Below are 12,231 nucleotides of genomic sequence, written 5' to 3'. Positions count from 1 at the left end.
AGCGCAGTTTTGAGCGAGAGCTGTTTAAGGTGCACGGTTCGGAGAGGTTCGAACGGGGCACTCTTGAGTGCGTCCAGGACCGTGGCCAGGTCCCAGATCGGCACCGAGGGGGGGGCGAGGGGGGTTCATCCTCCTAGCGCCTCTTAGGAAACAAATGATTAGGTCGTTTTTCCCTAATGAACGTCCATTTATCAGGATTGTGTGACGCCGCTATGGCAGACACATAGACTTTGAGCGTGGAGGGTGTGCGGCCCGCCTCCAGCAGCTCTTGCAAAAAGGTGAGTACACTTTGTATCTCGCAAGATTTGGGGTTCAAGCTCTTGGTATCACACCAGTCACTGAACACTTTCCACTTTTGGGCATATAAGCGTCTCGTAGAGGGCGCTCGCGCCTCCGTGATGGTTCTCAAAACTCCACTGGGGAGGTTCTCGGGAACCCGTTGAGGGGCCATGCATGGAGGGCCCACAGATCGGGGCGGGGATGAAGAATCATCCCGTTGGCCTGCCTGAGGAGGTCTAGCCTCAGCGGAATCGACCATGGGGCAGATTGCATCATCTGCATCAGTTCTGGAAACCACGTCTGGTTTTTCCAGAGAGGGGCTACCAGGAGCACTGCACATTTCACTTCCCTGATCCGACTGATGACCTGAGGTAGCATCGCGATCGGGGAAAAGCATACAAGGGGCGGCTCGGCCAGACTTGGGCGAGCGCATCCGTGCTCTTTGAGAAGAAAAGGGGCAGTGCGCATTTTCCCTGGAGGCGAAGAGGTCGACCTCCGCCTTGCCAAAGGTTTGCCATAACCACTGAACCGTCAGGGGTGGAGAGACCATTCTCCTGGGAGAACCTTGTCTCTGGACAGCATGTCCGCTCCCTGGTTCAGGACGCCTGGCACATGCGCTGCTCTCAGCGAGCGCAAGTGGTGCTGTGACCATGAGATGAGCTCCCTGGCCATAGAGTGCAGGGAGCTCGACCTGAGTCCACCCTGGCGATTTATATACGATACTACCGTCATGTTGTCCGTTCGGACCAGGACGTGTTCGTTTTTCAGGTACGGAAGCAGGGCTCTGAGAGCCAAGGCGACCGCTTTCATTTCCAGACAGTTTATATGTAGGCGCTTTTCCACTCTGATGAGAGGCGCGCCGTCATCTGCACTGAGTCTAGCACTATTCCCAGAAAGGAGATATTCTGGCTGGGGGATAGCACGCTCTTTGCAAAATTGATTCTCAGACCCAGGCATTCTAGATGGCTGATAATCCAAGATCTGTGCATCGTTAACTGACTCTCTGATTGTGCTATGATTAGCCAATCGTCGAGGTATTTCAGTATTCACACTCCCCGCTGTCTCAGGGGGGAAAGTGCTGCGTCCATACATTTCGTGAATGTACGGGGGGCCAATGATAGGCCGAATAGTAGTACTGTGTACTGGTATGACTGTCCCTCGAAAGCGAATCTCAGAAAAGGCCTGTGATGAGGCGCTATCGGAATGTGAAAGTAAGCATCTTTCAAATCCACTGATAGAAACCAATCCCCGAGGTGAACTTGCGCGAGGATATGTTTGGTCGTTAACATTCTGAACGAGCGAATCATTAAAGCTTTGTTCAGATGTCTGAGATCTAGGATGGGGCGGAGGCCACCGTCCTTTTCCGGGACGAGAAAATAGCGGCTGTAAAAACCTGCCTCGCTCATAGAGGGAGGAACAGTTTCTATAGCGCCCTTCTCTATTAGTTTGAGCACCTCGGTGCGTAGAACATGTGACACATCTCTCCTCACTTTCGTCTCGACCACCGCTGAAAAGCGGGGTGGTCTGCGAGTGAATTGAAGCGAGTAACCGTGTTTTATTATGTCCAAACCCATTTCGGCATGTCGGGGATTTTTTCCCAGGCTTTTGCTCGCACAGATATGGGCTGAATGCTGGCTGGGGGCGTGTCGCAGTGACGTATGGGACCCACCGGCAAATTGCCTTGTGCTAATACTGAGCTTACAGCTGTCAGAGGCGCTGGCGTGCGCTGAGCAGCCTTGTTGAGTGCCGAGTGCAGGGGTGCATGTGAGATTACAGGCACGCGCGCCATCTCCGAAATGCTCGCAGCTTGAGCTGGAGAAATGTTTGAAACTGTATGGACAGTGTTTTCGGGTGGGGGTGCATACATCGTATTCGGGACGAGAAAATAGCGGCTGTAAAAACCTGCCTCGCTCATAGAGGGAGGAACAGTTTCTATAGCGCCCTTCTCTATTAGTTTGAGCACCTCGGTGCGTAGAACATGTGACACATCTCTCCTCACTTTCGTCTCGACCACCGCTGAAAAGCGGTGTGGTCTGCGAGTGAATTGAAGCGAGTAACCGTGTTTTATTATGTTCAAAACCCATTTCGGCATGTCTGGGATTTTTTCCCAGGCTTTTGCTCGCACAGATATGGGCTGAATGCTGGCTATGGGCTGAATATGCTGGCAAATTGCCTTGTGCTAACACTGAGCTTACAGCTGTCAGAGGCGCGGGCGCGCGCTGAGCAGCCTTGTTGAGTGCCGAGTGCAGGGGTGCGTGTGAGATTACAGGCACGCGCGCCATCTCCGAAATGCTCGCAGCATGAGCTGGAGAAATGTTTGAAACTGTATGGACAGTGTTTTCGGGTGGGGGTGCATACATCGTAATAGGCACGCGCGCCACTGTCATAAAGCTTCCCGCTCTTAGCGGGGAGTTTCTTGGCTCGCGCGTCGCATCTGTGATGCTTGCGGCATGAGACAGAGAACTGTTTGAAACTGTATGGGCAGTGCTTATGGGTGGGGGTGCATATACCGTAGTAGGCACGCCGCCACTTTCATAAAGCCTCCGCTCGCGGCGGGGGTTTTTGGCTATGCATACAGTGTTTGTGTGTAGGGGTGCATGCAGGACAGCAGGCACGCCGCTACCTTTATAGTATTTCCCGCTTTTACTGGGGAAGTGTTTATAACTGTGGGAACAGTGCTTGCGTGTAGTGGTGCATACATGACAATAGGCACACGATCTACATATATGGTGCGTCCAGCTGGAGCTGGGGAAGTATTCGGCACTGTTTGAACAGTATTGATACGTGGGAATGCGCACTTTAGTGTGGACATGTGACCCCTTAGTGACACAGGCAGAAAATGACTCTTTTTGTGATTTCTGTGTGTTGCCGTTAAAACGGCGTTTGATTGCAGGTGAGCGAGTTCTGTGACTGGCCCATTGACTGCTGTACAGACATTTCAAGCCGCCTGTAAGGGGACTGGGTAATGTTTCACATGTTTTGGAGAGAGTGATCCGGCTTTTGCGAGACACGCACTCTCTCTTTTTCTTCCTATTGCTAGGAAGACTTACGAGGCTCCGGGTTCAGCACGATCTTGGGCCGAGGACCCCGTTGCTCAGGCGGCATCCTTCGGTTAGCGGAATGCGAGCGGCGTCGAGCATCCGTTTCAGGTCTGCTCTTTGGCTGGGAGACGGGAGGCGCCGCCCTGGCTCGCTGCTGCTGCTGAGGCGGTCTCTGGCGGCTCTGAGACGAGCTGGAGCGCTTGGGCATGAAGTGACGCATAGCCTGCGAATCCTTCCGAACTTCAGTGAAGCGTTCAGCAAACTCTTTTACCGCCGGTCCGAACAGGCCGCTTGGAGCGATAGGCGCCTTATGATAAGAAATGGCGCCTTATCCGCGTCCTTCATCTCTGTTAGCGTCAGCCACAGATGGCACTCAAGGACAGTCAGGTTAGCCATGGCCCAGCCGATGGATTGGGCGGTGGCCTTTGTGGCTCGCAGGGCTACGTCAGTGGCGCTGCGCAGGTCCTTGAAAGCCTCAGGTTCAGGTCCAAACTCATCCATAGTGCGGAGAAGTTTGGCCTGATAAACTTGTAGAACAGCCATGGAATGAAGCGCTGACGCAGCTTGGCCGGCGGCGGCGTATGTGCGGCCGGCGAGAGCTGATGTAGATCGGCAGGGCTTCGAGGAATGAGAAGCTTTGGCTTTCCATCCAGCGGTGGAGGGTGGGCACAGATGGTTGGCCACAGCCTCCTCGAGGGGCGGGGTTCCCTCGTAGCCTCTTTCTCTTGCGCCGTCCACCGAGGAGAGCGAGGAAGAGAAAGAAGGCTTCAGGCGAGCAGAGTGCGGGGCTTTCCACGACTTTGTGAGTTCGTCGTGAACTTTGGGGAAGAAAGGGGAGGGTCTCTATCGAGGGGCCTGCCGGCGCCCCTGCAGGAACCACTCGTCCAGCCGGCTGCGGGCGGGTTCTTCCGGAGAAAACCAGTCGAGTCCGAGGTCTTCCATGGCTTTGGGCAGGATGCGGACGATTTCAGAGTCCATGCTGGTGCCCGTGCTCGTGTCCGCTAATGTCGACGGCGCGGGGTCGAAGGCCGAGCCCGGCCAGTCGTCGGATGCAGCGTCAATAGAAAGGCTGTCATCCTTTTCACCGTCGTCCCCTGACGCGCCGAACGAGACGAGACCCACCGCTCTGTTGGAGGGGTGCTGGTCCGCCTGCGTGAAATGGACTGCCGGCGGGGAGATCTTGGGTAGTGGTGAAGCACGCGGGGACTGGCCCGGCGTGACGTCACTGAATTCCGCGTGCTCTGGTAGCCTCTGTGAGCGGCGCTTTTTCTTGCGCGGCTCGAAAGGAGGAGACGGCAGCACGGTGGAAGCAGGCTCGCTTGCGGCGAAGGCGGCAAAGCGAAGCGCAGCTCGGCGAGGCCCAGGGAGTCACATTCGGGGCATCCGCCCTGAATGAGAGCAGCTTCTGCTTGGTCAGGTCCCAGGCAGCGAGTGCAGATAACGTGACGGTCCCCGTCAGGAAGAGGGCCTCTGCACGAGGCGCAGGTTAAAGGCATTTGGAACAACGCCTCGAAAATTGCTCTTTTACTTAAAGAGGCGAACACTTGTAAGTACTTGTAAGCTACTTATGCAATAGGAGAGACCTCTCGAGAGGGAACTCAGTCGTCCGTGGTGATCCAGTCAGAAGAGATGTCAGAAGAGATGTCCGCTATGTGGGCGAAGGGCACTGACCGCAGCTTTATATGCCCTCTGCATTCTTTCGCGGGCTTGCCACGCGAGTGATAATTTATAAACTATGTAATTTTATAAACTTTATATATTTTCTTATTTTTTAAAAAAATGTTATGTATACATCTAAAATACCTTTCGTTATTGTACCCCGGCATTAAATGACTGAATAAATAAATAAATAAATGTGCAGTGTTTTTAATAGAGCGGCCGAGGGAGTTACTAGAAATGTAAAAAATAAAAATACAATAGCCTATCTGGGTGTTGGCCTATGTTGTAAAAGACACTCGGGATGTTCGGGTCTTTATGACACAATGGGAAATGAATGGGGAAGACTATAAAAACGATAACTTGTCATAAAAAAATCACAGAAACATGCACAATGATGTTGAAACATAAATGCACAATTTAAAAATAAAAAGACAATTTTTTGGACAAACATTAATCTCATGTAAAGGTTTGCTCACTCATTGCATTTTTACAATGGGGTAATTTTGTTGTTAAAAATTTACACAACACCAGGTTGCTTCCAGCAACGTTCTGGGAACGTTGTTTTATGGTTGCAAAACAATAACTTAAAAATAACCATTAGGGAACGTTCTTTATAAGTTGTTTTGAGGTTATTCAAAAATAACCTTCCAGCAACGTTCTGGGAACGTTGTTTTATGGTTGCAAAACAATAACTTAAAAATAACCATTAGGGAACGTTCATTATAAGTTGTTTTGAGGTTATTCAAAAATAACCTTCCAGCAACGTTCTGGGAACGTTGTTTTATGTTTGCAAAACAATAACTTAAAAATAACCATTAGGGAACGTTCTTTATAAGTTGTTTTGATGTTATTCAAAAGTAACCACCCTGCATCGTTCTGGGAACGTTGTTTTATGGTTACATAAAAATAAAACCTAAAAACAACGTTTCCCTAACGTTAGTATTTGGTTCCCAAAAAAATAACCAAACGGGAACCAAAAACTAACGTTAGGGGAACGTTATGTGTTAACTGGGTTTCTAGTTTGAGTGAAAACTGATATATTTAATAATAGCCTTTTAACAGGGGTTGTCCCTAAAACTTTTAAACATGCCATTGTACAACCTCTTTTGAAAAAAAAAACACACATTTCCGCTGCTGTATCTAACTATCATCTGTTTTCATTACGTATCTGTACCGCAAAGCTATAATTTAGCCACCGACCAATAACGGGCCAAAGCGTTGACGTACGCTGATAAAAAAAATGTAGTATGCTCAAGCATGGCCACTTTCTTGTTCCTGATTAGCAGAAGAGCTCTTCAGTTTGCCACACCCCCTTCTTTCTCTCTCGCGGTGGAAGAAAAGCATGGACACAACGGGGAAAATAAGTTGTCAGGCGAAATATACCTTCATGGTATGAAGAGCACAAACCATTAATATATGAAGTTTAATGGACGCAATTTTGCACTATTCGTGCTAACTCCCGTGTAACAAAATAATAGTAACAAATATGTAGCAACACTTGTGCATATTGTATTTGTGTTTATGACTACAAAGATCCATTTGCTGTTTTGACCTGTTTTCGTTGTCCTTGTTTACTGTATTATTGTTACATGACAGCGCGTGCGTAGAATATCATCCTGTTAATCTGAATTCCTGATATTTGAATCCATGGCAATAGAGCGTTTCACCACATTTTAGCACATATTTTAAGCCAGCATGCACGTAAGTGATTTAGCACATGGACAGATTTAATGAGATTGAACTATATTGCATGACACTTTCAAAATATGATGTATTGTGTGTAACTGTCTTGCTTAATGCATCTGCATAAAAACTTTCAGAGCAGTATCTTATAAACTTCGTTTTAGAGGAAAAGGAGATTCCAAAGCATCTCTAAAAAAATTTTTTTTTTTTCATCAGGTGATCAAATGCAAGGCAGCAGTAGCCTGGGAGGCTGGCAAGCCTCTCTCCATTGAGGAGGTGGACATAGCTCCACCCCAAGCCCATGAAGTCAGAGTAAAGGTGAACAATTAATCTGAACATTACCTCTTGGCTAAAACAAATGTTACGTGGTGTGCACACTGCACAGACACTTGCAGATCACTTGACGAGTCAAACTTAGAACCCAGTTTGATCTGTTTCTTTTAGACAAAAAGTACATATGTATCTGCAGTTGAAATCAGAAGTTTACATACACCTTAGCCAAATACATTTAAACTCAGCTTTTCACGATTCCTGGCATTTAATCGTAGAAAACATTCAAGTAATTTTTATTTGTATAGCCTTTCACAGCACACATAATTTCAAAGCAGGTTTACAGAAAATCATGCATTAACAGAAAATGAAACTGTAATATTTATGTCTTAGAATCATCATTGTGTAGTTTTATAAAATACGATTTTGAATTGTGTTTAAAAATAAGTAGATAATCATACTATTTAGAAACCCAGTGAGCAAGCCGAAGGCAACTATGGCAAGGAACACAAAACTCCATATGATTTTGGTTAATGGAGAAAAATAACCTTGGGAGAAACCAGGTTCACTGTGGGGGCCAGTTCCCCTCTGGCTAACATTATGAATATAATGCCAATAATATTTACGTATAGTGCAAGTCATGGTTTAAAATATCAAACTAAGTAAGTGTTAAGGGATTTTGTATAAACTGTAAAATTAATGACTGATGTCTTTGAAGTCCATCCTAAGTTAACTGCAGAAGTTAACATAGATGCATTATCCTTGTTAGTTGGCTGATGAAGGGTTTTGTTGGCAATTAATTTATAGTCTATGTATTAGAGGTTTGAATCTTCACTGGCCTCACTATTAGATTAGACTACGATTCAAAGGGTAACGATTCGATTATGAAATGTTTTTGTGTCTATAATAATGTACGAACACTGGGATGTTGTTGGGGGCCAGGGTGGGGTTGTGGAGGTGGAGGGGTTAATTGTTGATTCTGTGTATATATGTATTGTTTTTCTATGTTCAATATGTGAAGCAATACATTTGTTTTGAATTTTCTGAAAAAGAATGTGAAATATCAGAATAATAGTAGAATTTATTTATTTGAGCTTTTATTTATTTCATCACATTCCCAGTGGTCAGATGTTTACATACAATGTTTACACAATGTGTTAATATTTGGTAGCATTTCCTTTAAATTGTTTAACTTGTGCCAAACATTTTGAGTAGCCTTCCATAAGCTTCTCACAATAAGTTGCTGGAATTGTGGCCCATTCCTCCTGACAGGACTGGTTTAACTGAGTCAGGTTTGTTGGCCTCCTTGCGCGCCAATGGGGATTTCTTTAAGACTGCAAGGGAAGCTCAGCTTCCCCTATAATGTCAAAAAAATAATGGTCAAATATGTACTATTGTGTAAACAATTTATTGACTAAAAATGCATTAGAACACGTTCATCTCGAAGACGAGTTCGTTCAGAATCAGCTATATTACATATAGCAGATCGGCTGACTCGATTTACTTCTCATACATTCCCGTAGCGTCAGTGCATTTCCCTGTTGAATCCGAGCGTCCATTGACTTCAATGGGGCTGCTCTGAACAGTTTTTTCAGTGCTCGAAAATAGACGGTCATTGGATAAATGCTGCGATTATGTCCTGCCCACGGACGCTCAGCGTCTCTGGGGGTGAATGAGGAGTGGGTTGGCCCGGACTCCGGGCTTCCGCGTGATGATTGGAGGATCTGTCGAAAGACTGCATCTCCTTTTGATTGACAGCGAATCTGTACTATAGGAAGTCACTGAAGCTATTTCACGCTCAGTCCCATCGCGGATTTCTCAAGTGTAGTCGAAAGACAAACTGCTGCAACCTATTTCTTTATATTTGTTTGGCGAAATTGCTAGTCAATTTGCATAATACATTTCACACAATTATACACCACATTCCTTGTTTCAGTTTTACCAAGTTTAATATATTTTTGTTTCAGAGCGTTCGTTCGTTCGTTCGTTGCTCGTTCGTTCGTTCGTTCATTCATTCATTCATTCATACAGTAGGCTAGGCTAGCGTTGTACGGGTGAAACTGCGCACGATGGCAGACGGTGCTAATATTGTCGACCTGATTTTGGCGAAGCCATTTGAAAGTCTTCCTTACGAGGAAAAAATTAGAATTAAACAGCAGGGCAGATCAACACCTAAGATTGATTTAGTGCAAAAAATAGGGAAAAATAACAGGTCTTTTCAGCTCTCCTGGTATGACAAAGTTAGCTGGCTGACTGGAAGTGCTGTGACAAATAAAATGTACTGCTGGCCATGCCTCTTGATGAAACCATCTCACGGATGTGTTGTTTGGTCAAAAGTGGGGTTTGGAGATCTGTCTAACTTTGACAGGGCATATAAAAGACATGAAAAGAGCAATGAACATGTGAGTGCATGTGCAAGATTAAGTTGCATGGGCAGGATCAGGGTTGAGCATGCAATCAATGAATGTGCTCGCATTCAAGTGACTAAACATAATGAAACAGTCAAACAAGTAGGGCAGAATTTACTTTTAAATAAGTTTATAATGTAGGCTTCCCCTTTTAAAATGAGCTTCCCCTCTTTGAAAGACCAGCAGCCGCCACTGTTGCGAGCACATGCTTTTTCAGTTCTGCCCAAAAATGTTCTATCAGATTGAGGTCAGGGCTTTGTGATGGCCACTCCAATACCTTGACTTTGTTGTCCTTAAGCTATTTAGCCACAACTGTGGAGGTATGCCTGGGGTCATTGTCCAATTGGAAGACCCATTTGTGACCGAGCTTTAACTTCATGGCTGATGTCTTGAAGTTGCTTCAATATATCCACATAATTTTCCTTCCTCATGTTGCCATCTATTTTGTGAAGTGCACCAGTTCCTCCTGCAGCAAAGCACCCCCACAACATGATGACGCCACCTCCATGCTTCACGGTTGGGATGGTGTTATTTGGCTTGCAAGCCTCACCCTTTTTCCTTCAAACATAACGATGGTCATTATGGCCAAAAAGTTAGATTTGTGTTTCATTAGACCAGAGGTCATTTCTCCAGAAAGTAAGATCTTTGTCCACATGTGCACTTGCAAACTGTAGTCTGGCTTTTTTATGCCGTTTTGGAGCATTGGCTTCTTCCTTGCTGTACAGCCTTTCAGGTTATGTCGATATATGACTCTTTTTTTACTGTGGATATAGATACTTGTCTACCTGTTTCCTCCAACAAAGACCTTGTGAAGATGCTGTTGTTCTGGAATTGATTTGCACATTTCGCACAAAACTAACTTAATCTCTAGGAGACAGAATGCATCGCTTTCCTGAGCGGTTTGATGGTTGCTTGGTCCCATGATGTTTACTATTACATTTAGTGATGCACCGAAATGAAAATTCTGGGCCGAAACCGAAAATTCAGGATGCACTTGGTCCGAAAACCGAAAACTCTTGGTTCTAGAAAACCCTAATGATATGCAAAACAGCAGTCAGGTAATGAACTTAACAGCTCTAGGTTAGCATCTTGCAAATACAAAAAGTTAACATATGCTACACAGTCATTTTAATGAAAACAACAGGCAGAACACAGAACGGCAGAGGGCCTCTATTCTGTTTATGTAAACGTATTTCCACTTTAATATAAAATTATTGTGTAAAACAGCAGTAATAGAACTAAAACCAACCTCAACTGTAAGTAGCCACAAGTGAAGAACAAAGTTTTGCAGGGCTAAACAAATTTTTATTTAAATAAAAGTGTCAGGTTTCTCATCAAGAACATGAGATGCTGCACTGAATAGTCTCTCTCTCTGTGCTGGTGCTTGCCAGATAAATACCTGCTTGCAATCCACGCAAGCAATGGAAAGCGATCCTTTGTTCACGCGCCAGTAATCAAGAGGATTGTCGCGTTTGTGTAATATGAGCGTGAAGCGATCGTCTGTGTTCCGCAACTGCTTTCGGTCCTTGAATAACGTATAACGTGCAGGAGCGAAAATTTCATCAAAATGTTGGAGGGGGACAATAAACATAACAATTCTCAGAGCAATTTTTGAAGGGACACCAAGGTTTTTTTGATTGTTGCCCCGTTTGCATTTGTATTTTATTTCTTAAACAATTATTTTAAGAATATGTCATTATATTATTTACAATACACATATTTTAATGGTATTTTAGGGGGGGTCCTGACCTTTGTACTGCTTTGAAGAATTTCCACACCGCTGACATCAGCCTTTTCTTGGTAGCGCCGTGATTATGGCTAGATCGATCGAGAGTGAAACCTGAACATTGAGGGGCAGGGAGGCGTATATATATATATATATATATATATATATATCGGCTCATATTTTCGGCCTTTTTTTCTCTTTCAGCCAAAACAAAAAAATTCAATTTTTGGCCCAAAATTTTCGGTGGCCGAAATTTCGGTGCATCCCTAATTACATTGTGTACTATTGTTTGTACAGATAAACGTGGTAACTTCAGGCATTTGGAAATTGCTCCCATGAATCGGGTCCTCAATTTATTTTCAGAGGTCTTGACTAATTTCTTGACTAATTTTCTCATAATGTCAAGCAAAGAGGCACTGAGTATGTAGGTAGGCATTAAACTACATACACAGGTACACCTCCAATTCAGTACACCTCCTATCAGAAGCTGATTGACATAATTTTCTGGAATTTTCCAAACTGCTTTAAAGGCAGAGTTAACTTAGTGTATGTAAACTTCTGACCCACAGGAATTGTGATATAGTCAACTAAAAGTGAAACAATCTGTCTGTAAACAGTTTTTGGAAAAATAAAACTTGTGTCATGCACAAAGTAGATTTCCTAAACGACTTGCCAAAACTATAGTTCGCTAACACTAAATCTGTGGATTGGTTAAAAAATTTGTTTTAATGACTTCAGTCTAAGTGTATGTAAATTTCTGACTTCAACTGTATATACCAAGTTAGACCATTCAGACCTTGAAACGTGAGGTTTTCACTACCAAGCTGAAATTAGTGTGTAATAGAATTTGGCTATTTTAAATACTTGTTTTTTAATGTTTAAAATGAATATAAGATGATTATGATTTGTGTGTGTGTGTGTGACGTTTGTAGATCTGTCTTGGTTATCAGTGGGAACCTCTTGTGCAGCATAATTTATATATTCAAGATTCTCATTTTAATTGCTTGAGGTCTGTTAAAAGCTCTTACAATCTGGGTCGCAGCATCACCCTATCAAAGCTCCATGTTATGTGACAGATTTACACAAAGCAGTTGCATGGAAGTTCAGTTTTGGTACTGCTGTCGTAGAGTAGTAGAAGTGTGTGTTCTTTATTAGAAAGCAATTT

The 12,231-nt window shown here is 44.6% G+C and overlaps 1 protein-coding gene across 1 annotated transcript in view; it reads left to right on the top strand.

The window, feature by feature from the left end:
- Positions 1-415: 415 nt before the first annotated feature.
- Positions 416-12,231, top strand: part of LOC127617045 (alcohol dehydrogenase class-3-like) — a gene marked incomplete at its 5' end in the record, with an annotated part of 29,780 nt that continues 17,964 nt past the window's right edge. Inside the window, 2 exons of the mRNA XM_052088916.1 lie at positions 416-424; positions 6,879-6,980. Of these exons, the coding sequence (XP_051944876.1) occupies positions 416-424; positions 6,879-6,980 (111 nt within the window). The remainder of the gene's footprint in view (positions 425-6,878; positions 6,981-12,231) is intronic.

The sequence above is a fragment of the Xyrauchen texanus genome, chromosome 23 (assembly GCF_025860055.1).
Source record: "Xyrauchen texanus isolate HMW12.3.18 chromosome 23, RBS_HiC_50CHRs, whole genome shotgun sequence".
In the NCBI taxonomy this organism is placed as follows: Eukaryota; Metazoa; Chordata; class Actinopteri; order Cypriniformes; family Catostomidae; genus Xyrauchen; species Xyrauchen texanus.
This window is presented reverse-complemented; position numbering and strand designations above follow the sequence as displayed.